A 25,799-nucleotide genomic window follows, 5' to 3' on the forward strand; every position below is an offset into this window, starting at 1 on the left:
CGCCAACAATAATTAGTAGTTTGTGCTTCACACAACAAAACTTGTGAAACCTCTTCACCACCACCAACACCACTTGACAAAGAAGAAAACAACCGTTGAATAAATATACTATCCAGCTCTCTAAGACATCAGTGGTGACGATTTGTAGAGGCAGACGAAGAGGAAGAGGAAGAGGAGGAAGAGAAGCGTCCGATGGTGGGTGAAGGGTGGGGAGAGGTGGAGCGGGAGGAGACGGCCGAGGAGGAGGCCGAGGAGGTGGAGGAGGAGAGGGTGAGCAGCTTGGAGGCGATTTCCTGTACAAGGATGGACGGGTCGTGCGAGGCCAGGTAGGAGACGTGCGGGAGCAGCGGCTCGGGGTCGAGCAGGGTCGAGTGGGGCGCGACCATGACCAGCGACGACAGAATCTTGAGAATGTTGACCCGCACCAGCGCGTTGGAGTGGTGGAGGGCCGGCTTGTTGAGCATGGCCGTCACGAACACGTCGCTCTTGGCCAGCGCCCGGGTGAAGGACGACGACAGGGCGAGCATCTTGAGCAGCGGCTCGAGCATGCCGCTGAGCCCGACCGGCTGCGCCTCGGCAAAGGCCTGGACGAGCGTGTCGACCCCGGCCACGAGCTCGACCTCGATCACCTCCATCTCCTCCGCGAGCCACGCGGCGATGGACTCCATGAGCGAGTGGGGCCACGACGACCGGTTCTCCTGCTTGATGAGGTGGATGAGGAAGCCCACGCCGCCCACCTCCCGCATCGACGATCGCGCGCCCCTCGAGTGCGCCTGTGTGTGTGTCGTGTGATGTGTGTGTCGTGTGTGTGTGTGTGTGTGTGTGTCGTGTGTCGTGTGTCGTGTGTCGTGTGTCGTGTGTCGTGTGTGATGTGTTGTGTGTGGTGAGTCGAAGAAGGTGCGGGTTTGGGCGCGGAAGAGCGGGCGCGTGGGCGTACCATCTGGCAGACGATGGGGAGCACGAACTGCTTGAGCGGGCTGTTGCTGTTGATGATGCTCTGCAGGTGGGGAATCACGCCGGCCTTGGCCGCCATCTCCTGCCGGCCCGGGTCCAATCGGCACAGATAGAACAGCGACGCCACGATTTGCTGCATTTTCACGTTTCGTTTCGTTTTCGTTTCGTAGTTGTTTTTGAAATTGGGTGAGTGGCAGAGCGGCGATGGTAGAGAGGGCGCGCGTACGGAGAAGTGGTCGTTCATGAGGTGGTGCGTGTCGAGCAGGGACACGAAGGCCTGCATGGCCCCGGCCGACGCGATGGCGGCCAGCGTCCGCGAGTCCATGGCCAGCGACTTGATGATCTTGAGGAGCTGTTACAGCGATTGATCAGTGCTATGTCAGTGCCAATCGATTCACGCAACGCAACGCAACACACGACACACACACGACACACGACACGACACGCGGTCGAGTGCTGTACCTTGCCCAGGAGCACGGCCCGGAAGGACTTGGTCCAGGCCTCGTCCTTGTCGGTCTTGTCGAGGATGTGGGCCAGGTCCTCGCTGGACTTGACGGGCGAGATGACGGACCCGGCGGCGGTGGCGGGCTGGGCGGCCGACAGCGCGGGCGGGGAGACCAGCGCCAGGAGCCCGATCACCGGCGGCGCCACGTGGGTCGCCATTTGGAGCTTCACCACCCGATCCGCCGCCGAAAAGATGAGCAGCACGTCCGCCACCTTGTCTGCAGCCATGAAACCGAGTCAGCCACGCCGCACACGCCGCACAACACGAGACACGCGCACACAGGTGAAAGAGAACAACGAACCAGCGCAGGCGCCGGCTTCGACGATGTCAAAGGAGACGCCGGCGTCGAGGGTCGACGGGCTGGCGGTGATGGCGGCATAGGGGAGGTCCATCAGGCCGTTGTAGTTGGCCAGCGCCGTCAGCGCCGACGTGAGCGACGGCAGGAGCCCGGCGCGCGCAAACAGCCGGCAGAAGTCGTTGCGCGGCAACGAGCCGCCTGCACGCGCAAAAGAATGTGAGACGACGATGAGGAATGTGGGTAGAATGCAAGGAATGTGGGTGTGGGGTGTGGGTACCGCCCTGGTGGGCCGAGAAGACCTGGCGCACGGCGTCGACGGCGGTGGAGACGAGGAGCGGGCGGGCGTGGTAGTTAGCGGCGGCGTAGGAGGCGAGCACGGGCAGGCCGCGGCAGGCGATGAACATGCGAAGGGTCACCTCGCTCTGGCCGCAGCACATCTCGCGCACGAATCGGCCCACCTCGCCCCGCACGCCGTTGCTGTACTCCTCGTCGGCGAACTTGATGATCGTCGGAATACCGCCCATCATGCACAGGTTCTGCTTGATCTCCACATTGCCCTCGATGATCTTGTGGTGGTGGCGGGTGGTGGTAAGCCTAGCTCGATGACAGAAGGCGCGTGTGCGGTGTGTGCGTGTGCGTGTGCGTGTGCGGTGGAGGTACCAGGTTGAGGAGCTGAAGAATCCGCAGGGCGGTGGAATCGCTGGCGGCCTCGATGATCTCGAGGATGGGGATCACACCGTGCTGGCGGATCACCGTCGCCTTCTGGCTCATGTACTTCTCGTTGATGGTCTTGTAGGCCTCGATCTGATGACCAAGGAATGGGGGCGGGTGAGCTGACAAGGGGACGTGGTGCGAGAGTGGGCGGTGGGTGGGTGGGTACCAGCTTGGCGCAGGTCTCGAGGATGACGGACTCGAGCTGGTCGTGCTGCAGGAGGGACATGTTGTGCATGATCTCGGCCGTGAGCTTGCTCAGCTCCTCCTTGGTCGGGTCGACCTCCATATCTATGGCCACACGCGAGCACGGTTCGCATGTGAGCGACACACGACACACAGCGCACACGCGACAAGAGCGAAAGCGTACCGGACTCGTTTTCGCTCCAATCGAACTCGTCGCCGAAGGGGTCGTCCTCGTCTTCCTCGGCGTCGCTGATGGTGGTCGGGACGGATTCGCCCTCCTGGCGGGCCTTGCGGGTGAGGGCCAGCTTGGCCGCCAGGTCCAGCTCGCCGCCCTCGCTCGCCAGATCGCCAAAGTCGTCGCCGTCGTTGTTGTCGCCCTCCACGTGTCGCTGCGAACGCGACGAAGACGTCGACAGCGACGGCGTCTCCATGCTCGCCGCCATGTCGCCCCAATCATCGTCATCGTCCTCTTCTACCGGCTTCGTGCCTGGCGACACGACCAACGACACGACACGACGACACGACCAACGACACGACACACGATGATGTTGGCGCTCTGTAAAGGGAAGCAAAAGTGAAGGGCGCGGAAGAGGGCGTACGAGGCGGGTCGGCGCTCGAGGTGCGCCGACGTCCGGGGCTGAGCTGGACGGCGAGATCGCCCCAGTCGTCGTCATCGTCGCCCTCGGCGAACTTGCCCAGCTTGCGGACGGCGCTGCTCTTGTCCCCTCCCTTGGCCTTGGCCTTGGCCGGCGTGCTGGCCTTGGACGGGCTGAGCTGCTTGGCGAGATCGCCCCAGTCCTCCTCCTCCTCGTTGTTGGCCTTGGCCGTAGTGGCGCCGCCGCCGCCCGAGGGCTTCTTGTTGAGCTGCTCGGCGAGATCGCCCCAGTCGTCGTCGTCGTCGTCACTGTTGTTGTCGACAGTGTCGGCAAACTTTTTGGTGAGGTCGGTCTTGACCCCGGTGCTCCGGCGCTTGAGCTTGTGGTGTGTGGGCCGGACGATGGTGGACTTGCTGCGGCTGGCCAGGCTCCTCTCCTTCTCCCACTCCTCTTCCTCCTCGAGCTGCGACGCGGCGCGTCCGCCCTTGGTCGTCGACTTACCCGCCTTCCCGGGGCTGAGCTGCGCCACGAGGTCGCCCCAGTCCTCTTCGTCGTCCTCCGCAAAATCTTTCAGCGATTTACGCGCCCCACCACCCAACTGTTTCCCCCACCACCGAGTTTGTTATGCATAAACAATCATCAACGCACGCAATTGTGTGTGTGTGTTTATGTGTGTGTGTGTGTGTTGTGTGTTGTGTGTTGTGTGTTGTGTGTTGTGTGTTGTGTGTTGTGTGTGTTTGTGTGCGTGTGTGTGAGCGCACGTTTTGTAGCTTGGCGACGAGGTCATCATCGCCGAGATCGAAGGACATGCGCTTCTGGCTCTTCCGTTTTTCTGCGCTCGTACCGAATGGAATGTGAGTCGGCTGCACTCGCCAAGCGGCCAAAGAACAGCCGCGGCGGTACGACGTCGTACCCTTGTGATTACTGTGGTCCTTGTCGTCTTTCTTGAGCGCCACCTTGCTGAGGATGCGCGACGACTTGCTCTTGCCGCTGAGCCCGCGCGAGCTCTTGGTCCGCGACACCCTCTCGCCGTCTTCGCTCCGCCTTTCCTTTTTCTCTTTCTTTTCCTTCTTTTCCTTCTTCGAGTGCTTCTTGTGGCCGTCCAGCCGATCGCGCTCCCTCTCCTTCTCCCGGTCCGATCGGTCCCGCGACTTCTTGCGCTCGGACTTGCCGTCCGAGGCCGCGGCCTCGCCCCCCTTCTTCCGCTCGCCCTTCTCCTTCTCCCTGGACCGCTTGGTCGCCGACTCCTCCTTGCGCTCCTTCTTGTTCTTCTTCTTTTCCCTCTCTCTGTCCTTGTCCTTCTCATCCTCTTCATCTCGCTTCCTGTGCTTCGATGATCGCTCCTTCTTGACCTGCTTGTTGTCATCTGTACGTTGTTGTTTGATTGTTTTGTTGGTTGTTTGGTTGTTTGTTTGGTTGTTCAGCTACGAGCTTGTAGAGCGAATAAGAAGGCGGCGGCGGGGGGAGGAACCTGGTCCAGAGTCGGACGACGAGTTGCTGCGGGAGTGCTTGCGCGATTCCTCCTGGATGAGGCGCACCGCGGGGGAGGTGGCCGACTTGCTGGCCTTCTTTGACGTTTTTCTCGCGTCCTTCACCGCCTTGATCATGCCCCTGCGATAGAACCACCCCATCAAGGCCCAGCTCGTTAGCAGCTGCTGCATGGCTTGCATGCGTGTGTGCGTGTGCAGTGGTGCAGTGGTGCAAGCTGGTATACTTTTTATCGTCCTTTCCGGCGCTCTTCTTGTCGTCTCGCTTGCGGTCCTTGTCCTTGCTGTCCCGGTCCTCCTTGGCGCGCGTTCGGTGCTTGCCGCTGCTCTTGGCCTCGAAGCGGATCCGCTCGCCCCTCTCCTTGCTCAGTTGCTCGAGCTCCAGCTCGGCATCGGCCATCACCATGTCATCGTCGCTCAGTGATCGCGCCCCGCTCTTCTTCTTGCCGTTCGTGTCGGAGGGCAGACGACTCGTGACCGAGCCCGACGACCCGGTGGTCTTGCCGTGCGGCCTGCTCGACGGCGGCGGCGCGAACTTGCCCTCGAGCGACAGGGGCGTCGGCGGTTCGATTTCGATGGTGGGCACGACGGCCGCCGCCGTGCTGCTTGCAGGGGCCGGGGAGGCAGCGGCGGTGTCGGACGAGGCGGAGGGGAGGGCGGGCACGATGGGGGTGGCGGCCGCGGCAGAGTCGGCCGCCTTCTGCTGCATGCGCTGCGCCGAGGCCTTGACCCACCGGTGGTTGAGCAGCTTCGCCGCCGACACGCGCAGGTTGGGGTCCTTCTGGAAGCACTGCATCAAGAAGTCGCGAAGAGCCGCCGACACGCCCTCGGGGAGTGGCGGACTGGAGGGGGAAGGAGCAACAAAGAAAATGGTGGTCAGCATGACGTCAGCGATCAGATCCACCGCGCAGTGTGTGCTGCGCTGGACCCATGCATGCATGCGCGCGTGTGGCGTGATGTGTGTGTGTTGTGCGCGCGTACCATTCATCTTCGACGATGTGAAAGAGGGCCGGCATGGGGTCCAGATCGAAATAGGGCGGGGCGCCGGTGAGAAGCTCGATTACGGTGCACCCCACACTCCAGATATCCGACTGAGGCGACACACCAGACAATTCGATGATCTCGGGCGCCACTACGACCACAGCACGTCGTCAGCGCGATTGCATGCAACCAAGCGACCACCGAGTGTGTGTGTGAGAGAGAGAGAGAGAGCGTACTCCAGTAAGGACTGCCCATAACGGTTGAGTTGGCCAGGTCGTTGGCCTCGTTCAGCTTCGTGGAGACGCCAAAGTCCGCCACCTTGACCAACCCTTGCTTGGTGATGAGAATATTGGCCGCCTGCACACAAACCATTGCACGAAAAGACACACAACACGCACACACGGCACACGACACACACACGACACACACACGACACACCAGTGACATAAGTGCCAGACCGCGGGCGCAGCGGGAAGGGTGGGTGTACGCATACCTTGATGTCTCGGTGGATCACACCCTGGTTGTGGAGGTAGACGAGTCCCTGGAGCACCTGGGAGATGTAGATGCCCACCAGGCTCTCGGGGAACTTGCCGAACTTGCGCAACACGTTCTCCAGCGAACCGTTTTCGACATATCTGGTGTGTCACGCCGGGCTTAGTGGGCTGTGCACGCACCACCGTGTAGAAGGCACACACAGCGCACACTGCTGTAGAGAGCTGTAAGAGATTCGTGTTCGATGACGTACTCGAGGATGATGAACAGGTGCTCCTTCGTTTGGTTCCAGCCCAGGTATTTCACAATATTCACATGGTGCAGCTTCTTCAGCAAGTCTATCTCCGACTGTGTGGCGAAGAGAAAGAGAGGGAGAGAGCGAGAGAGAGCGAGAACAGAACAGAATTGTTGGCGACCAGGCTGAGTCTGGCGATGAGAGGTGGGTACGTAAGAGGGCAGACGTACCATGATAGACTTGAGCACGTCCCTCGGGATGCCGTGCAGGCTGATCTGTTTGATGGCCACAAAGTCGCCATTCTCTACGGAACACAATTCAAAAAACATGTTGCGATAAATCAGGTTTGATTGATCTCAGAAAAAGGGACAAAAAATAGGTGTTGCATTGGGAGCAGAATTGATGATACAATAATGTTAACTTGGGTTCTACGGAGGCCATACCGACGTCGAGCCCTCGATAGACCGTTCCAAATGCGCCCTTGCCGAGGGTGTCACCTAATTGCTGTGAAGGAAATCAATCGAGAAAGTGAGACATTCGATGCCCGCCCCCTCGCATTTTGGTTTTGCGCGGATTATTATAGTTTTCTCTGGGTGCCGGCCATACGTAGCGATTGAGGAGCAGGTTCGGCTGAACTTGCACTATCCCCTTGGCGCTTAGGGACATCTCGCTCCTCTCGAAAAATGAACACAGAAATAAAGAGGCGCGTTCACCACCACAAAGAGCCCCGGCAACAGTCTACGGAGTTTAAAGATATAATATTTAATCTTTTTTCTTTAAAAGAATAAAAAAAGATTAAAAAAATAAGTATGGAGGTGCGAGATGAGGTAGATGGGGAGAAGGTGGTGGAGGAGGAGGAGGGGCTCATGTTCGCCGACCTGCCGGTAGCAGAATCGATGGCAGAGGGGTACAAGCTGACGCACAGCGAGAAAAAGGCGCAAAAGTATGAGCTCATGCGAGAGCGGCGAAGATTGAATCGCAAAGTCGAAAAGCAGAACCGCAAGTACAGGCGAAGCGCTGCTGAGGGGGCAGCAGACAAGGCGGATGAAGGTCAGCAGGGCAGCACCCTGAAGAAAAAGAAAAAGAAGAAGGACGACCCAGATAGCTGGACCGCGCACCGACCACGGCTCGTGGTCGACATGAGCTTCGACTCGCATCTCGAGGACAAGGTGCGCTCCTCCTGTCCATCCGTTGTTGGTGTGCACAGGTGCTGACGGCAACTGTGTCGCACACGCACACGCACACGCACACGCACACGCACACAGGAGGTCCGAAGTGTGGCCAACCAGGTGCAGATGTCCTACGGCTGGTATCCTAACCTCCACGGTTGCCCGCCACCACCTGCTCTCTCCCGCGGCGCGCGCCTTTACGGCTCATGAGAGGCAGCACGCCCGGGCTTCGCGTAACATGTTGCCGCACCATGCTCATCCTTGATGATGATGTGTGCTGGCTTCCTCCAGGATGCGGTCCAAGTGTGAGCGTCCGCTTGAGCTGCACCTCACGTCGCTGACCCCACGCATGGAGCAGGCCCTCCAGCGCCATGTGGGCTACTCCCGGTATGACCGCCCTGCCCTGTCAGCCCATTGGGCGAGCAGGCGACTGACCACCAAGCCACGCTGGTGACCTTCCATGTTCACGCCTGAAGGTGGCCTGTGGGCAAGCACGAGCAATGCCACACGGAGGTGTTTGCCGATGAGGTGGACAAGCTGGTCTACCTGTCGCCCGACGCAACGGACGTGCTCATGGAAATCGACCCCGACAAGATCTACATCATCGGCGGCATCGCCGACACGCACATACAGAAAGTACGCGCGTATACTGTGATGATTGCCTTCCTTCGCCCAAGTCTTTGCACGCGACTCACGGCTGCGTGCCATCACCGCCTCACACAGGGTCTCACGCTACGTAAGGCGCGAGACCAGGGGATCGCCACGGCGTGTCTACCGCTCAAGGAGTTCGAGGCCTCGCACCGCACCGTGCTGAACGTGAACCACGGTAGGGCCGCCCGCAGCTCCACCCACGTTTGAAGTCTACACGTGTCTGACCTGCGAGCGATTCATCGTTTTAGTGGTTGAGATCGTGACCACGGTGGCGGAGACGGGCGACTGGCGGGCGGCACTGGCGCGGTCCATCCCCAAGCGCAGGGCCTACCACCACACCGGCAGAGCCGACGAAGATAACTTTGAGCTGCCCAACGGACAAGACGGTGTGCCGCGTGCCCTCGCGCAGTAGATCTCTTTTTCCCCCGATCATTTTGTTATTTGAAATATTTCCTAGCCGAAAACCTCGAAATATTTGACATTCTTGTGTGTTTGATCATATTTCCAACTACGGTAGATGGCCCTATCGCGGGTGACGTCGCGGGGAGTTTGTGTCGGTGGTTGCCCCGGTACTGCCTTCGCGGCAAAAGACTTCTCACCACAGCTGGAGAAGTTTGCCTCTATCGGCTACTTGCAAAATCGAGTAGAGGGCGGTTCGGGTGCTTTATCATCTATTATACCAACAACCCAACCGCAGGCAAGACGTCTCTCATCGGGCACCAGCAGCGATTTTAGCACTTGCGCCGATTTGGAAAGAAATCATTCATTCATTCATTCACGATGTACGGATCGGGCGGAAGGAGAGAGGAGGCTTATGAGCCCTACCATGGTGGGCACGACGAGGCCGCCTATCATGAGGAGGACCATGGAGGCCAGGCACCCGATGCGCCAGCAACCTACGTGGACATCCCCTCGACCGAGGAGCTGGAGGCGAAGAAGGAGGCCTCGCAATACACGGACAGCCTGACGCCCGAGCAAAAGGAGCTCAAGATGAGGGAGGGCATACAGATGGCCGCCCTTCTCGTCCTGGGTCTGCTCGGTCTGGGCGTGATGCTCGTCTACCTCGATTTCGTGCTCGTGCCGCTCGTCTTTTCTCGATTCCTCATCTACATCTTCCAGCCCTTCATCAACGTGCTCGTCGGCAAGAAGGTACATCTCAACCATTTCTTTAATCCCATTTTTTTAAAACTAATAATCTTTTCATTTTATAAAACAAACACTCTGGGCTAACGGGCCGCTGTGTGGTGCTGCAGCCGTTCCCGCTGTGCAAGGTGAGGTTCCGATGGCCGCGCTGGGTGGCCGTGGTCACGGTGCTCTTCCTGCTCGCCGTGGTGTTCGCCGCCCTGGGCCTCATCGTGACCCTGACCATCTCCGACATCATCGACAACGCCGGTACCGTCTTGTCGCCTTCAGCCGGCACCACACCTCCTGCAATCGACTAACCACCGCACACGCACCACCGCACACGCACGCACACAACGTGAATAATGCAGACTACTACAAGGAGCGAGTGAACAATCTGATGGATACCCTGGTCGAGCTCGGTGAGTCGTATGGTTACACCCGGGAGGACGTGGAGGCCATGATACCCGAGATCGACCTGGCGGCGTATGCCGTCTCCGCCGCTTCGTACCTCGCCAACATCGTCACGCAGATGGTGCTGGTGATGCTGATCGTCGTCTACATGCTGCTCGGCTATGACGGCTCCAACAAGTCCGTGCTTCAATCGAACATCGACTCCCGCATTCGCAAGTACATCATGGTACCCACCCCACCACAGCCGCATTTGTGCCACCGTACTCACAGCCTCTTTTCACTTCGTGTGTGTGCGTGTGCGGTGTGCGGTGTGCGTGTGCGTGCGATCAGATCCATTCGTTCATCTCGGTCCTTACGGGCGTGGGCACTTCGATCATCTTGCTCGTCTTCGGCGTGGACCTGGTTCTCTTCAACGGTCTCATGGCCTGCATCCTCAACTACATCCCCAACATCGGCTCCGTGCTCGGCGTCCTGCTGCCACTTCCCTTCGTCTTGTTCAAGGAGGAGTTTGCTTTGTGGGAGCTTCTCGCTGTTGCCGTAGCCCTCACCGTCATGCAGGTGCAACACCGCACACACACGCACACACCGCACACGCACACGCTGGCAAGCCAGCGCATTGGATTCTTCTAACCGACGAGGGGCGGTACTGTGCAGTTCCTGACGGGCCAAGTGCTCGAGCCCAAGATCCTGGGTAACGCGATGGACATGCCGCCCATCACGGTCATCTGCGCGCTACTCTTCTGGGGCGCCCTTTGGGGCGTCATCGGCGCCATTCTTTCGGTAATCCCCCCCCCATCACATTGTCTTACATTTTACATCGCGCAGGACACAGCCTCACCGCTTTTTCCGCCGTCTTGTGTGTAACCCATGGTCAGGTCCCGCTTACGGTTACCGTACAGCTGTATCTCGAGAACATCGACCACCCCGCGGCCAAAGCACTCGCCGGCATGATAGTCGGCGACTTCGCGGTATACACCTCCAACCTCACACACACGCACGCACGCACGCACAGCCCGAGCACACGCAACACACGCAACACACAGCATGCAGGCACTGATGTCCACTGTGCGTGCGTGTGCGTGTCTGTAGATGTTCGACACCTCCAAGCCTCGCGATGCCGCGAAAGAAGAGGCCGCGAAGAAGAAGGACCTCGAGCTGGGCGTCCTGTCTGATGATGTGGCGCCTGTGGCACCCCACACTGATGACTACCACCGGGGCTACGAGGCCGAGCGCCCTCGGGGCAAGGGCGATGCCGACTACTACGGCGGCAGCGGCAGTGGCGGTGACGAGTACTATGGTCGCGGCGGCGCCGGTTATGATGAGCACGCCTACCGAGGCGGCGAAGACTACCGACAGCCCGAACAGCGCCAGTCTCGGCGCAGCAAGCCCTGACGCCCTTCCTGATGCGCACGCGATGTACTTATTTATCTCTCGTTTTTGTTTGTTGTTCGTTGTTGAAGGTCTGGCGAATAAGAAGTGTTCTGCTGTACACGACGAATGAGAGAGAGAGAGTGGTCTTTGGGGGTCTCTTCTTCAGACGGCTGAGAGGGCGTGGAGGCGGGCCTGCAGGTCGACGTCCTCCTGTGTGTTGACCGCCTCGGGCACGGGCTGAACCGGCACCGGCTTGATGTCCAGCAGGATGCTGTCCAGCACCTAACGGCACGACACAGATGAGGGTCAGCGAGTGTGCTATTTCCCCCGCAGGAAGCGCATTCATTCATACCTTGTCAATCTCCTCCTGGGCTTCATCTTCTTCGTCCTCGTCCAGCTCCAGTGCGTCGTCCATGATCTCTTCAATCAGCCCCATCTGTCCACCACCACCACCACCACCACCACCACCACCACCACCACCACCACCACCACCACCACCACCACCACCGTGGTAAGACACGAGCGAGCACTGTGGTCGTTTGGCAAAGGGAAGACCAACCTTTTCCATCTCGCGCCCCATGGCCATCATGGTCTGCTGGATGGCGGGAAGCTTGATGGCGTTGTTCATCGACTGCATGACCGCTGCGCTCTTGGCCAAGGCGCCCGACACCTTCATCGTCGCTGTAACGCGCGCAACCACACAAAACACGCTGAGTGGGTGGCCAAGACTGCAATTGGCCTCGGGGGCGGAGTGGAGAAGAAGCTCTCTCGTACCCAGTTGGTGGGTGAGGGCGAGGGAGATGGAGTGAAGCTCGGCCTTGGACTTGTACATGCGCTCCTTGGCCCTGCGCGACTGCACGATCTGCTTGGCCAGTATGCGTGCCGTCTTCTGGTCGCCTCTTTTGGCCGCCTGCTTGATCTCCAACTTCACCTTCTGCTCCTCCCGCTCCAGGTCTATATCGGTTGATGTGTGGTCCACACATCTTGTGTTAAATGAGATAGATGTAAAAAAGGAGAGCAAATCTTGATGGAGAGCGTACCGCGGATGGAGCGTTCGATGTTACGTTCCTCCTTGCGCAACTCGCGCTGCCATTTGCGCACCACTTCCTCGGGCTTGACCGTTTTGCCAAACAGAAACGAAAGCGACATCTCTCTACCCGGTGGCCTTCTTCCCTTGGCCTTTCGTTTAAGTCGCAGGGCCCTGCGACTTTTTCACTTTCTTTTTCCTTCAACTTCGGACTTTCAGCCAACCACAGTTGCTTCGCGTCGCGTGTCGTGTTGTGCAGCTCGCGCGTTCCGTGTTGCGCCGCTCACGATTGCTGTGCGAACGGGTGGTAGTGTTGTATTATGGAACAAAGATACAGAGGAGACAAAAATGTGCGTTGGGAAGGTGCGAGAAGAGGCTGACGAGGAGGGGCCGCGGAGAGGATAAGAGGCCCTTAGTCGCGGAAGAGAAGGCGGAGCTCTTCGATGCGGATCTGGCGGAGCTCCTTGTTGCGCATCATGACGCCCTGGGCGAGCTGCTTCTTCTTCTGCTGGAGCTCGAGGATGCGCTCCTCGATGGTGTCCTTCACCACGAACCGGGTCACCACCACGGGCCGCACCTGTCCCAGACGATGCACGCGGTCGATGGCCTGGTCCTCGGTCGCCGGATTCCACCACGGGTCGAGCAGGAACACGTGCGACGCCGTCGTGAGGTTGAGCCCGAGGCCGCCGGCCTTCATCGACACCAGGAACACGTTCACGCCCGGGTCCGTGCGGAACGTGCGGATGTGGTTCTCGCGGTGGGCCTGCGGCATGCTGCCGTCCAAGCGCACGAAGCGGATGCCCGCCTCCTGTAAGGGAATCTCCACCAAGTCCAACTGCAGTGGCGAAAAAATAAAACACGCATGTAAGTAAGAAAACGAAGGGCCACGTCATCAAAAAGAACGAAAGAAAGAAAGAACGAACCATGGAGGTCCACTGGGAGAAGACGATGGACTTGATGCCGGGATCGCGAGCGAGGAGGTCGCAGAGGGACTGCATGAGGGCGTCGATCTTGGTCGAGCTCTTCCACTTGGCGGCGAGGGCGGCCTTGTGGTTGTTGCCCTCGGCCGAGGCGGCCGGGTCGGCCGGCATGTTGTCCTTGTCGGGCTTGGGGAGCGGGATGAGGTCGTTGGGCAGCACCTGCTGGTTGCAGGTCGGGCAGCACGAGGTGCCGGGCGAGGCCAGCAGATGGCGCAGGATGCAGGCCTTGCAGAAGACGTGCGCGCACGGGGTCAGGGCGGGCTCGTCGACCGGCTCGAGGCAGATGACGCACTCCTCGTCGGCCCATCGGGTCAGCAGCTCGCGCAGGGCCGGCGGCGGAACGACCTGATGCCCGGCGCGCAGCTCGGCCAGGTAGCGCATCATCAGCTGGGGCGCTTCGGCCGAGGAGGCCGCGGGCTGGCGGGCGTGGAGGACGAGGTAGGGGTGGTTGCAGGCCTGTCGCAGGCGCAGCAGCAGCTCCAGGATGTGGGCGTAGTTCTTGAGCACGGAGCCCGCCTGGATGAAGGCGTTGAACTTGGTCTTCGACTGGGACCACAGACTGAGAAACACACACACACACACACACAGAGAGCGAGAGAATCGTAAGATTACGGGGCGCGTGAAGGGGCGTGCGTGCGTGCGGGAAGGCGTACGCTTGGTAAAAGTCGTGCTCTTCGTCCCTAAATGCATGTGGCCTAAGTTTAATAATTCGTGGTGGTAGAGATACGATTGGCACATTATTAATTCGTTGATCCTTGGTTCGCCTGCACACACGACACACACGACACACATTCGTCAGTTAGATCATCAAACCAAGGGGAGTGAGGGTGCACGGCGCGTACCGAAGAAGTATGGTTTCAAGAATAGATTGAAGTAGTACGAATCCATTTTCATCCCGGTTACGGATAGGCTTCATAATGTGCTGATTCCAAGCATTATATTCTCCGTAAGGTTCCTGCATCGTGTGTGTGTTCGAGGTGTGCGGATCAGAACCTTGCTCATATTGAACAATTTGAGAGAGGGGAGTACCAGGCGCAGGAAGTGCAGCAGTGAGTAGAGATCGTCTAGCTTATTCTGGATGGGGGTGCCGGTGACTGCCCACCGGCGCTGCGCCTTGAGAGCGAAGGCGGCCTTGGCGGTGCGTGTGGAACGATCCTTAATTGTGTGCGCCTCGTCCAAAAGGACGCGATACCACGGCACCTGAATCAGGGCCGCGCCCTGCGGATCGCCCTTCCGCTGTTGCCGTTTGGCTTTGGCCTCTGCTCGCCCACGCAACGCAAGAAGATGATCAGCTTCGAGCACTCAACGGACGATGTGCCTGGGGAGTGGTGAATGTGCGTACCGGCTATGGCCTCGGGTGATGAGGCTTTGCCCTTCTTCTCGCTGGGGAGCTCGGCCGCGAGGGTGGAGTAGGTGGTGATGACCACGTCGTGCTTGGCCAGGAACGCGGGGTCTCTTACTCTATTGGCGCCGTGGTATACGTAAATCGAAATATGCCCGCTCGCTGCACACGCCCCACCCACCACAGATTAGCCACAAGAATAACACACGACACGACACGACACACACCCAGGCTCGACACAAGAGAAGAGCAAAGTGCGGTACCCGTATGAGATCTGATCTCGTCGAGCCATTGGGTGAGAACGGAGAGCGGGCAGACGACCAGGTTGGTCTTGGCAAAGTCCGAGTGCGGGTCGCGCTGATGGTTGGTGAGGATGAGGGAGAGGACTTCGATGGTCTTGCCCATGCCCATCTGGTCGGCCAGGATGCCGCCGCGCACGGACACCTTCGACGAGTCGGTGGGCTTGATGGGCTCGTGCTGGACGGGGAACTCCCACGTGGTGAACTTGGTCGTGTCGTTGTAGTAGTACTTGCGCCCGGTGCTGGTCGTGTACTCCTTCCACTCGGCGGGCAGCACGCGGCGCGCGCTCTCGTGCAGCTCCAGGATCTCCGTCGTCGAGCGCTCGCGCGCCACCATCCAGCCGAGCGCCTGCTTCTGGTAGGACCGCAGCGTGAGCATGAGCGCGGGCGAGGGCTCCATCTCGGCGATCTCGGCGTGCTGGCCGTTGAGGCCGCCCAGCAGCTGCTGCAGCTCGTTGGCCGTCGGCTCGCCCGCGGGATTGCCGAACTCGCTATCGAGGAATCGGTTGCCCTCGCCTGTGCGGGCGCGCTTGTTGACGGCCTGCGGCAGCATCGGGCACGACACCGTCAGCTCGCGCTTCTTGGGCAGCTGGCCCATGACCCCGCCGCCGATGATGCCGCTGATGCCGCCCGCGCTGCTGTTCAGCACGCCGCTACTACTGTACGAGCCAGCCACCGGTCCCGAGCTGACGATGCCGTTGCGCGAGGCGAAGGGAGACGAGAGCGGCGCGATGGACGCCGATGATGACGTGAGCGATGATGAAGACGACGATGATGATGATGAGAGCACGTCGTTGAGCACGGCGTTCGGGAGGAGATCGAGCAGGTCCCGGCCGAGGGCCTGGGCGAGGTGCTGCAGTGCGCCGCGCTCTATGGGCTCGAGGAGAAGAGGATCGGAGAAGGTGGCGGCGGCGGTGAAGGAGGAGGCGGAAGGTATGAGGCGGAAGTAGAACTTGAGCACCACGGCGAGGCCGTTGTCGAGATCGTTGGGCAGGTGGGCCGAGACCTTGACGCGCGGCAGGTCGAGCAGGGGCGCCACCCAGGCGGCTACGGTGCGCGGGAGGGTGCCGATGGTGTGTCCGCTGTCGGTATGGACCTCGACGCCGAGCGGGCTGAGGGTGCGCACGGGCCGCAGGAGGACGTCGTCGCCGGGGATGAGCTTGGGCCCGGCGTGCAGGTGGCTGTCGGCCACGTCGAAGGTGAGCGAGCCGAGGTAGCGCTGCCTGGCCTCGTCCTCCTCCTCAGAGGCCTGGCTGCCTTCGACCATCATGTCGCCCTCGCTCACGCCCTGCAGCGTGTGGAGCCAGGCGCTGAGATCGTCGGTGTTCCCGCCCTGGCCGCCCTTCTGCGCCCAGTTGCTGTTGAGCCGATTGGCCAGGTCGGTGATGAACTGCAGATCGGCCTGCGCCACGTCGCCCCCCTGTCCATCCATGCTGCCGTCGCCCAGGCCCATGTCCACGCCAGACAGGCTCTCGATGAGCTGCGAGGCCTGAGCAAAGTTCTGTTCGTCCAGAAGATTCTCTGGATCGAACGAGAATCCCATAAGTCCCTCCGTTCCCTCGGTCTTGATTCCATTCATGTTGGCGTGCGAGTTCATTATTTCTAGTGCGATGTTCGAAGATGCTGTGATGATGAGATTGAGCGAAATGGTCGCAGATGTGGAAGGCTGTCAAATGAAGTTGGCGCGTAAGTCGGCTTTATAGGCGGGTGCAGCGTGAGAAGCGAAGTTCGTCGAGAATGTCGAGTAGCGATTTCGATCAATCAATCCAACGAACCCTCTCTTCCCTGCCCCCACTTTGCAGGCCTTACAGGAAAAAGACAAGAAGGCAATCCCAGTAATTTCCCTCATCGATTTGCAATTTTGCTTTCGCGCCAAAATGCTTGGCGTCACGCACGCTACGAAGCCTACGGCAACACGCTACTCTGCCGTTTTCCAGCATATGCGATGAGAGAGAGAGCATCAAGACTAGAGGACATCAAGGAAGCGGTCGAGGGATGGAATGGCGGGCGCGAGACCCTTCTCATCGTATAGCGCGTGCCTGCCGGTCATGGGCTTGTCCACAAGGAAGGCGACGAGGAGATCAGAGTTGTCGACGTTCTGGCGATCTCTATCTGCATCGCTGCCTTGCCCGTTGGCGGTCTCGCAGAGGTTGTACTTGGTGGCGAACTTGGGGTCTGGTCCACCCACACGCTTGAAGCCCTTGGGCATGTAGCCAGCGGTCGAAGATGGCAGTGCCGCGGCGATGGCCCCACGCAGCGCGCCCTCGTCGGCGCCCACCTGTCTGTCCGATATCACCCTGTACTCACGGGGCCGCCAGACATTGGCTGTAGAGTTACTTGACAATACTCAATAAATACAAACTGCAGATTTCTTCTTCTGCCACCTGGCAGTTTGTCAATGTTAAGCAGGATTCTGGGCTTGTCTGTGGTCATGGCCAAATCACAGACATTCACCTCTATGCAAGCCCATTTTTCTAAGCAGTGTACTCTCCAGCGTTCCCCAGTTCTCATTTTTGATCCTCCTCTCCTCTCTCTACCATTGTCATGCCTCCAGAGTGCTGGATCTACTTGAAGGGGGTAAGGTAGGAGGAGGAACAAGAACAAGAAGAAGGAGCAGAACCATTTCTCTCTCTCACTCACAAGCTGCCATGAAGGAGTGGGAGATGAAATGAAGGCTGTTGCACACACACCTCAAACCACTGTGCGCGCACACTCTTGAGAGGTTTGTACATGTTGCGTGTGTGTAAATAAGAAACAACTGAATACAACGTGTGCTGAGCAGGAGACTGGTAAGAAGACTTTGAGAGAGAGAGAGAGAGCATCAAGATCTCCTTTGGACTAGAGGACATCAAGGAAGCGGTCGAGGGATGGAATGGCGGGCGCGAGACCCTTCATTGCGCGTGCCGTGAGGACCATGTCCTGCGCCAGGCCGGGGACAGTGGGGTCGCCCGGTACGACCTGCCAGTGATCAAAGACGCACTCTGGCGTGACCTGGCAGCGAGTGACATAGCGGATCTCGGTGGTGAAGCCAAAGGACTCTGCGACGGGCAGGTAGGCCTTCACGACTTGCTCTCGCGCGTCATGTGCGATGACGTGGCCTCGGCGCTTGAAGAGGACGGCGAAGATGGCGCTCGTGAGGGCGTCTGTGCACTGGCGTAGCTCGACCAGGTAGACGGGCTCCATGATGCGGGGCTCGGAGGTAAGCTCGCACGCGTAGATGACACGACGGGCGGTGGGGATGATCTGGCCGCCGCCACGGTGGATGGCGTCGGCGTGGAGGACGGCGTCGTGGATGTTGAACTGTATGCCCCGCATGCTCTCCCCACAGAGGACGCCCTCCTTGGTGGCCCACTGGAAGGCGGCGGTGAACGAGTCCTTGATCTCGTTCAGCTGCTGCTGCCCGTAGTCGGTGGCGTTGACCAGAGCGTTGGGGCCGGCAGTCTCGGGGCCAAAGCACCAGATCTTGCGTGCCTCGGAGACGTCCCAGTCGTACGTTTCGGTCAGCTCGCGGAGGCGGGTCTTGGCCGAGTTGAGATCCAGAGTGATCTCGCCATACTCGATCGCCTCGGACAGGCCATCGGCCAGTGGCTTCGCGGCGAGGTAGAGCCGATTGTGCCCGTTGGGCGACTTGGCCATGCACGTTCGATCGGACCTGGCCGTCACCGTCTCGCGGAGCGACACGACCGGCTCGCCCGTCCTGAGCTTGATGTCGGAGTCTGCAAAGTAGTCTCGCAGGTCGATGAGGCAGATCTCCAGGTGCAGCTCGCTAGACCCAGCGACGACGTGCTGACCCGACTCCTCAAAGTCGCACCGCACGCACGGGTCGGATCGGGCAAGGCGCTTGAGAGCTCTCACCAGGTGGGGCAGGTCTGCCGGGTTCGTGGGCTCGACCGTCACGCGCACGACCGGCGATACGGAGAACTTGATGTCCCGCAGGCTGTGCGCCGTCTCCGCGGTGGTGATGGTGCCCGACCTGAACAGGTACGGATCGATGCCGATCAAGCCGATCAGGTTCCCGCACGGGCAGTCGTCGATGGCAGGCGGAGGCCCCTCCGCCGTAGCCACCATCACCATCTGCATGCGCTGGATGAGCTTGTCCACGAAGAGGTCCGGCCTGCCAAGCTGGTGTTTGGGGCTCATGATCCTGACCCTTTGCCCAGTCGCGACCCGACCAGAGAACACGCGGCCAAGGGCGTAGAGGCGACCCCGTTGCGCGTCGTCAGCGCCATCAGAGGCGGCGGGGATCATCCTGGAGACGTAGATCATGAGCGGGCCATCGGGGTCGCAGTTGCGGATGGCGGTGGCGGCCTCATCGTCGAGCGGGCCCTCGTAGAGCACGTCAACGCGGTATCGCTGGGCCGCGACGGGCGAAGGCAGGTGGAGGACGACCATCTCGAGGAGCGCGTCGGCGATGGGGAGGAACTTCTGCATGACGCGGACGAGCAGCGGCTTGCCGACGAGGCCAGGCCGACGCTGGTTGTTCTCGAGGATCGAGAGGCCGAGCGATCCCAGCATCTTGTCCACCTTGTCCAGCTCGCCGGTCATGACGTGGTCGAACAGCGCGTAGATGGGCCTGAGCACGAACTGGCAGAAGGCGCGCGGGAGCGGCTTGCCCTCCTCCGTGAAGCCCGATCTGTTCCACCGCCTGGCCGTGGGGTCCCAGTAGCTCTCGCCCCAGAGCCGTGCCATCAGCTTCTCCTGCGGTACGCCAAATTTGATGGCGTACATTCGGGCGAACGTGCGCAGCGTGAAGCCCCAGCCGTGGAGGCCCGACGCGAAGGCGACGCCGCCTCGCTCGGGCTGGGCCTGCACGTCGCCGAGGGCCGTGTCGTGGTAGACGCACGACGAGGCGATGGCGTTGAACGAGTCGATCGCCCTGACGAACGTGCGGTAGAGCTCCTCGGGGTCGAGCTGGAGCTCGAGCAGCGCGCGGTCCATCTTGTTGATCACGAGCACGGGCCGGACGAGCTCGTTGAGCGCCCGGCCGAGCGTCGTGGAGGAGCTGCTCACGCACAAGCCCTCGACGCAATCGACCACATAGAGGGCGCCATCGCTCACGCGCAGCGCGGACGAGATCGAAGCCGACAGGGAATCCACGACGTACTCGCCCGGCGAATCGATCAAATTGATCAAAAAATCTCGCGATTCAACTCCGGACGCGATCTCAACGTCATCGCGGAGTGCGTGGTGGAGCATTGCCCCGCCTCTGGCCGGGGATGGCCGCGCCCCATGCGGCTCATCGGGCGCAGCTGATGCCGACGTTCGCCGGGCGGTGACGCCAGCCGCGGTGGCCAGCGCGTTGGTGAGCGTGGCCTTGCCGTGGTCGACGTGGGCTATCACCGACACGTGCCGGATGTTGTGCCGTTTGTTGTTCAAGGTGGCGTAGATCTGCTCCACGGTGAAGTGCGCCATCTTCGCTCACACCGCGGAAGATGCAAATCCGACTACGAAGGCGAGGATGTGCTCTGTGGGCATACCCACAACGTCCAGGGACGTCAGGGATCGTGCATCTACTACTCGACGCTTGCGCCGTTCAGTGCACAGGTAGTTCAGTGCATTAGGACAAGGCAGACAAAAACCGGGCAAAACCGTAGAATCCCAGTTTAGGCAAGGGCAACCGCTGGCTTGGGAAGACGTCGACGATCGCGTGATGGCCCAACGCATCCGCGGCAACGATTCCGTCGTCGTCTTCCAGGTCATCGGTTTGGCAAACTACGGCGTCAAGTGCTCCATCGAGATCGCGAGCGCCGCCCAAGACCTCCGCAGCTTCATGTGCTACGAGACGCTGTGGATGGACCCGAAAGGCATCGAGACGTGGATGGGCTTGGTCAAGGCCATAATGACCCAGCCAGGTTGCGCAGAGCTGCATTGCGCGCTCGGCTTGGTCAGGGACAAGATACTGAAGGGCGAAAGAAAGCTCCCCGCGCGCAGGGAGGAGGAAGAAGAGGACGCGTACGGCTCAGATTACGAAGACCAAACATGGTGAACAAAAAGAAATGCACATTGAGTTACTTTTGCCAGGGATGGGTGGACGACCAAGCGGGTGTGCCGTCAGCTCTCACGATGGGGGCTCGAAGAATACGCGGAATCAGCGCGGCCAAGATCGACGGCCCGGCGATGATGGCATTGCACGAGGTCGACGCGCTGTGCTCACAACTCGGCATCGTCAGGATGGGCCATCGCAAGCGGCTCGCCATCGCCATCAGCCACCTCGACGGCGACAACCTCAAGCGCGGGCACACGCGAGTTCCGCGCATGTGGTTGCGCGTTCTGCGCGTGCTCGAGAACATGCCGCCGCGTACGGGGGTGGTCATCGAGGTGCCCGACCGGTGTTGCGGGGTGTGTGGCGTGAGCATGCCGCCCGGCGTCGTCGACAAGACCGACCCGGCACTAAGTTTCGGCTGTGCGTCGTCCATCAAACGGAAAGACTGTGCCCGACGCATTGAGATTTGCAGAAATTTCAAAACTGTTACAAAAATCTCAAACAAAATCAAATTAATTGCCACACGTTGGCATTCGCAGAGAATGGAACAGGATGGCCGCAAGGGGGAGTGGGCGGTGGCAGACCGAGTGTGCCTTGTGACGGGTGCCAACGCCGGAATCGGCTACCACACGGCTCTCCGCCTTGCTGCCCTCGGCGCCCACGTAATCTGCGGTAACTGATTCAGCATTAAATAATCTTTAATGGATGTTAATTCTCATTTACTTTGTCTGCGATTCGAAGGCTGCCGTTCGAAGGCGCGAGGCGAGGAAGCGGTGGCTCGCATCAAGCAGGAGTCGGGCAGCGACCGAGTCGAACTGGGCCTGATGGACCTCTCGAGCCTCGAGTCCGTCCGAGCCTTCGCCGAGGGCTACGTACGCTCCGGTCGTCCCCTTCATGTGCTCATCCTCAACGCCGGCGTCATGCCCATGCTCCCGCAGGCCCGCACCACCACCCCCGATGGCTTCGAACTGTACGCACTACACTACTACTTGCCCCGCTCGCAGGTGTGATGGGTGCGATCTGACGGATGCGTGCGGCGGACACAGCTGCTTTGGTACCAACTACGTGGGCCACGTGGTGCTCACCCTGCTACTCTTGCCGGCGTTGAAGCGCGAGACGCCCTCCCGGGTGATCGCAGTGTCGTCCATCACGCACACGCTGGGTGCGAAACCGGCCTCCTCCCCTCCGATTCGCTGAGGTGGCCAGCCCTGGCGGCGGCGGCGGCGGCGCTGACTGACCGCGAACCAAATGCATGCAGGCCAGATGTTCATGGACGACCTGAACTTGGAGGGCAAGTACACTCATGACCGGGCCTACACGCAGTCCAAGTTTGCGATCGTGCTCTTCGGTACGCCTCCCGCGGGCTATGCCTTTTCAAAAAGCGTATACTCACGCGACCAAACACGCGCGCGTTCAGCCAACGAGTTCACGCGCCGCTACGGCCACTTGGGCGTCTACGCCAACTCGGTGTGCCCTGGGTGCGCACACACTCTCATCTCCGTTCCGAGAGCGCCGCGCTCTTTGCCGCTTTCGTCTTTGACTGATGTCGGCTTGCATCGATGATTCTGCGCAGAATCGTGGCATCCGACATCCTCAAGGATAAGCCCTGGTGGCTGCGCATCCCCGGCAAGGCCGTCATGCGTGCCATCGGCAAGAGCCCGTCGCAAGGTTTCGTTCCCAGCAGCGCTTCCTTCGTTTGTTTCTCTCTCTTGGGTGCAGTTGGCTGACCGGCCCGGGTACACTACTACTACTGCGTACAGGGGCGGACACGAGCGTGTTTGTGGCCACCTCGCCCGACCTGGAAAAGAAAGGTGCAAGCTGAGCTGAACATGTGGTGGTGGTGGTGGTGGTGGCGTAGATTGGTCGCTGACTACGTAGTCTGTGCAGGTGGATTGTTCTTCGAGCACGGCAAGCTATCCGAGGCCCATCCGTCCACTGACAACGAAGAGCTCGCGAAGGACCTATGGGAGGAGACCCTGCGGCTGCTTTCCGAGCGAAAGTTTCAGATGAGTGCGTCCTCCATGCCTCGACTAGTCCATCTCTGTTCTTTCGTTGGCTTGTGCGAACTCAGCACCACGTGGCTCCATAGGCGAAGCAAGGCGCGACGCTGCAGTTGTCACCCAACGCAAGCCTGTCGGTCACGTCCGAGCGCCCAGACCGTCCAGGCATTGGATCGTCTACTACATGCGGATTTACGGCTCCGGTACGTACATCCGTCCCCTGCCTCACCTGTCGGCCGTAACTCACATCTTCCCCCCACGCGCAGTGTACGTGATTGTGGCGGTGGCTGTGCTGCTTGCTGTCTTGCTTGGCATTCTTGTAAGAGGGCGGTATGAATAAACTCGTACGAATTTCAGGGCACTTGAGCGGAAAATGAAGAGAGTGGCTCGGCCCAATGGGATCGTGGGCGCCCAGGAGAGAAAAGAGCACAGGACCGAACCGGACAAACGTGAAAAGATCTCTGATTTTGCCAAAGCAATTAAAACATGTCCAGCGCCCTCCACTCCGCCAGGCCCCTCGCCAACACTGTCATCAGGCGCAGCACTGAGAAGCTGTACGGTCAGCAGGCCCACATCGGCCGCGAGGTACATGTCCCTCAAGGAATTTTCCATCATCAATTGTCCGAATTGACGCTCACCCCCCCCTCCATTTATTACTACCGCGCAGGCCCAGCACCGTGTGATCTTCCTCAGGACCGGCCAGGACAAGTTCTTCTACGGCGTTGCTACTTCGGTTGCTGGCGCTGGTATCGCTACCCTGCTCTTCGGCGCCACCCGCCTCGCTACTGGCAACGGCAAGAGGGAAGAGTAAAACGCATTTTTCATCCATCCCCCTCTATCCATTCGTGTTTTCTTTTCACAATACACCCAACCCACCAATCATTGGCCCTGTGTGATTTTATTGTCTGGAGTTTATAATCGGCCTTCATCCCAGAATCCAGGCAGGGGGAGGGGGAAGGGCGGATGCCTTGCCGCACGCCGTTGTTGTGGTGGACTCGGAATCGTCTTTCTTCGCTTTCTTGGGTGTATGCCGTGCTTCGCCGTCCTTGTTCTCGGCTTCCTCTTCCTCTTCGGGCCGCTCCCGCTTGACGCCTGACTTCGCCTCTGCCTCCTCCTTCTCCTTGCCCTTCTCTTCCTTCTCCTCCTCTTCACTGTCGCCCTCTTCCTCCTCGTCTTCCGAGTCTGAATAGGCGAAGTCCCAGGAGGGGGCTGAAGGGGGCGGAGGCGGATTTGCTTGCCGATGCTCACGAGCAGCGCGGGCCTCCTGAAGGCCGACCTGCAGAGATGAGGCCACCTCCTCTTCGATGCTCTCGAGCGTTTGGTTGTAGGCCACCTCGTCGAACGGCGTTACAGCCTGCTTCTGCGCCACCCGCGAGTGTCGCTCGCCGATCCGGGCCAGCTCGCGCTCCTTCTCTTGCGCATACCACTCAGCCAATCGCTTCTCGTTGTTGACGTGGCGCAATCGGCGTCCGTTCAGATCGCGGCACGCATCGAAGTTGGTCGTCTATGATGGCGGTTCGTGTCAGCAGCAATCGAGAAGGGTGTTTGGGGGGGGGGGTAGGTACCTTCTTCTGGCCAACTTTGGTGTTGCCGCCCCTGAGGAGCGAACCAAAACCTCCCTTACCACCCACCACGCGAAGGCCCACACGGAGAGGGGGCAGGCCGAGAGCCTGCTCCTCGGTGAAGCCGAATTCATCGGGCAGGTATCTTCCATTGCACGATACGCGCAGCTCGCTCACGGGCACGCCTTCCCTGTCCTCGAAGGCCTGCTTGACCGAGGCCAAGGTGACATGTGTGGTAGGGAAAGAGAAGGAGAGGAGGCGTCCATCAATCGAAGAAACCAGGAGCTGCATCTTCTTCTCACGGTTGTTTGTTTCTTTTCTTCCCTTTGCGACCTTTTCTTTTTGTTTCTTGCCCCAAGAGAAAAATTCTGGCTTTTTGGTGTTCGGACATAACTACAACTTCTTCTTGGGTGGGGTCTGGAGGCGAGAGCTCGGGTGTCTGGTTCAGGCCTTAGAGCATCTCCTGCGACCGGCGGACGCACTGTTGCACCTTCTTCTTGAAGCCAGCCTTGTCCTCTCGCCATTGTTTCTGTTGTTGGAGAAGAGGGAGAGCCGGCCGGTGAGCGGCATTCTAACACTCAAGGCCAGCAGAGCGATTAGTAGAGGCGTGAGGATAAGCGGTACCGCGGCTTCGAGGTTGGCAGGCGACTCGTCGTTGGGGTCGGAAAGCATAGAGATAACGCTGATGAGGATGGTCTCAACAGTGTGAATGGGCGTCCACCGCTCGCTGGCCTTCTCGTAACCATACTCATCGTCGCCCTGCACACCGGAAAAAAGGGCAGCGACGAAGTGAGGCGTGCTCGATCTTTGTGCGGGTGCAGAAGAACGTACCGGAGGGTGTAGGATGGAGATGCAGACCTTACCGTCGGCGTAGACTATCATAGCGGGCAGCGCAGTTAGAAGCGAACAGGTGGCAGGGCCAGGAAAACATACCATTAGGGTGCCAGATGGGCGTCACAAACCTCATCACGGGAGGAAGATCGGGATACTCATTGGGGAACTCCAGGATGCAGTTGAAGAAGCCTCCCTCGCTGCATAAAAAGTGCAAAAGAACTCTGAGCACAGCAGCCTCATCGTTGAGGCGTGGATGGAGGGGAGGTACTAGAGGGTGTCAGTGGGACCCACGATCATGACTTCCCACTTCATGATGTTGTCATCTTCGAGACCAGCCGAGAAACCCTCCACAGGATTCTTCTGGAGCTCTGCGATGGACGTAGCCTGTTAGAATCGAGAATTTATAAAGAAATTGCACCAGCTTGAGACTCACCCTTAAGTTGCTTTCGCAGGAGGAGGGCAGCGCGTTTTCCATCGGCCATGTTGTACAGAGGTAGAAGGAATGAAGAGATTGGGGTGGTGATGCGTGTGGTGAGGTTCTTGATTCTTTATTCTTGGTGGCTGGCGCGGTGAAAAAAGAAAGTTGTTGCTGTCGACACC

General features: G+C 59.7%; 11 protein-coding genes across 11 annotated transcripts; 4 read left to right on the plus strand and 7 right to left on the minus strand.

Moving 5' to 3' along the window:
• Window positions 1-128: 128 nt before the first annotated feature.
• On the minus strand, window positions 129-6,774 carry ACA1_040730 (serine/threonine kinase; the record flags this gene model as incomplete). Its single annotated transcript, XM_004340761.1, has 19 exons — window positions 129-773; window positions 938-1,306; window positions 1,417-1,676; window positions 1,761-1,955; window positions 2,035-2,323; window positions 2,418-2,561; window positions 2,638-2,759; window positions 2,839-3,141; window positions 3,254-3,848; window positions 4,012-4,082; window positions 4,164-4,616; window positions 4,722-4,861; window positions 4,965-5,527; window positions 5,561-5,579; window positions 5,719-5,869; window positions 5,955-6,075; window positions 6,212-6,353; window positions 6,464-6,558; window positions 6,676-6,774. The coding sequence occupies 19 exons, from the start codon at window positions 6,772-6,774 to the stop codon at window positions 129-131; spliced, it is 4,776 nt and encodes a 1,591-aa protein (XP_004340809.1).
• Window positions 6,775-7,254: 480 nt separating this feature from the next.
• Window positions 7,255-8,677, plus strand: ACA1_040740 (tRNA (guanine-N1-)-methyltransferase; the record flags this gene model as incomplete). The annotated part of the gene is given in 6 exon segments (XM_004340762.1): window positions 7,255-7,614; window positions 7,711-7,754; window positions 7,906-8,001; window positions 8,091-8,250; window positions 8,338-8,440; window positions 8,457-8,677. The coding sequence occupies 6 exon segments, from the start codon at window positions 7,255-7,257 to the stop codon at window positions 8,675-8,677; spliced, it is 984 nt and encodes a 327-aa protein (XP_004340810.1).
• Window positions 8,678-9,045: 368 nt separating this feature from the next.
• ACA1_040750 (transporter, permease) lies at window positions 9,046-11,193 on the plus strand (the record flags this gene model as incomplete). The annotated part of the gene is made up of 7 exons (XM_004340763.1): window positions 9,046-9,414; window positions 9,519-9,657; window positions 9,759-10,027; window positions 10,132-10,359; window positions 10,456-10,581; window positions 10,677-10,769; window positions 10,891-11,193. 7 exons carry the CDS (start codon window positions 9,046-9,048, stop codon window positions 11,191-11,193), a joined length of 1,527 nt encoding a protein of 508 aa, XP_004340811.1.
• A 141-nt stretch (window positions 11,194-11,334) lies between these two features.
• ACA1_040760 (SNF7 family protein) lies at window positions 11,335-12,321 on the minus strand (the record flags this gene model as incomplete). The annotated part of the gene is made up of 5 exons (XM_004340764.1): window positions 11,335-11,454; window positions 11,525-11,608; window positions 11,732-11,853; window positions 11,947-12,126; window positions 12,213-12,321. 5 exons carry the CDS (start codon window positions 12,319-12,321, stop codon window positions 11,335-11,337), a joined length of 615 nt encoding a protein of 204 aa, XP_004340812.1.
• Window positions 12,322-12,611: 290 nt separating this feature from the next.
• On the minus strand, window positions 12,612-16,417 carry ACA1_040770 (helicase Cterminal domain containing protein; the record flags this gene model as incomplete). Its single annotated transcript, XM_004340765.1, has 5 exons — window positions 12,612-13,034; window positions 13,123-13,725; window positions 14,209-14,438; window positions 14,522-14,683; window positions 14,785-16,417. The coding sequence occupies 5 exons, from the start codon at window positions 16,415-16,417 to the stop codon at window positions 12,612-12,614; spliced, it is 3,051 nt and encodes a 1,016-aa protein (XP_004340813.1).
• A 369-nt stretch (window positions 16,418-16,786) lies between these two features.
• On the minus strand, window positions 16,787-17,253 carry ACA1_040780 (uncharacterized protein; the record flags this gene model as incomplete). The annotated part of the gene is made up of 2 exons (XM_004340766.1): window positions 16,787-17,145; window positions 17,205-17,253. 2 exons carry the CDS (start codon window positions 17,251-17,253, stop codon window positions 16,787-16,789), a joined length of 408 nt encoding a protein of 135 aa, XP_004340814.1.
• Window positions 17,254-17,658: 405 nt separating this feature from the next.
• On the minus strand, window positions 17,659-20,232 carry ACA1_040790 (elongation factor 2, putative; the record flags this gene model as incomplete). The annotated part of the gene is made up of 1 exon (XM_004340767.1): window positions 17,659-20,232. One exon carries the CDS (start codon window positions 20,230-20,232, stop codon window positions 17,659-17,661), a length of 2,574 nt encoding a protein of 857 aa, XP_004340815.1.
• Window positions 20,233-20,470: 238 nt separating this feature from the next.
• Window positions 20,471-23,143, plus strand: ACA1_040800 (oxidoreductase, short chain dehydrogenase/reductase, putative; the record flags this gene model as incomplete). The annotated part of the gene is made up of 12 exons (XM_004340768.1): window positions 20,471-20,772; window positions 20,898-21,223; window positions 21,392-21,475; window positions 21,545-21,773; window positions 21,850-21,965; window positions 22,062-22,151; window positions 22,221-22,281; window positions 22,377-22,471; window positions 22,564-22,614; window positions 22,691-22,813; window positions 22,893-23,006; window positions 23,070-23,143. The coding sequence occupies 12 exons, from the start codon at window positions 20,471-20,473 to the stop codon at window positions 23,141-23,143; spliced, it is 1,665 nt and encodes a 554-aa protein (XP_004340816.1).
• Window positions 23,144-23,289: 146 nt separating this feature from the next.
• On the plus strand, window positions 23,290-23,614 carry ACA1_040810 (uncharacterized protein; the record flags this gene model as incomplete). The annotated part of the gene is made up of 2 exons (XM_004340769.1): window positions 23,290-23,388; window positions 23,471-23,614. The coding sequence occupies 2 exons, from the start codon at window positions 23,290-23,292 to the stop codon at window positions 23,612-23,614; spliced, it is 243 nt and encodes an 80-aa protein (XP_004340817.1).
• A 114-nt stretch (window positions 23,615-23,728) lies between these two features.
• ACA1_040820 (uncharacterized protein) lies at window positions 23,729-24,656 on the minus strand (the record flags this gene model as incomplete). Its single annotated transcript, XM_004340770.1, has 2 exons — window positions 23,729-24,307; window positions 24,369-24,656. The coding sequence occupies 2 exons, from the start codon at window positions 24,654-24,656 to the stop codon at window positions 23,729-23,731; spliced, it is 867 nt and encodes a 288-aa protein (XP_004340818.1).
• A 160-nt stretch (window positions 24,657-24,816) lies between these two features.
• ACA1_040830 (ubiquitinconjugating enzyme protein E2, putative) lies at window positions 24,817-25,681 on the minus strand (the record flags this gene model as incomplete). The annotated part of the gene is made up of 6 exons (XM_004340771.1): window positions 24,817-24,894; window positions 24,990-25,124; window positions 25,197-25,240; window positions 25,299-25,396; window positions 25,468-25,567; window positions 25,633-25,681. 6 exons carry the CDS (start codon window positions 25,679-25,681, stop codon window positions 24,817-24,819), a joined length of 504 nt encoding a protein of 167 aa, XP_004340819.1.
• Between the last annotated feature and the right edge of the window lie 118 nt (window positions 25,682-25,799).

The sequence above is a fragment of the Acanthamoeba castellanii genome (assembly GCF_000313135.1).
Source record: "Acanthamoeba castellanii str. Neff unplaced genomic scaffold scf7180000084572, whole genome shotgun sequence".
Classification (NCBI taxonomy): domain Eukaryota; phylum Discosea; order Longamoebia; family Acanthamoebidae; genus Acanthamoeba; species Acanthamoeba castellanii.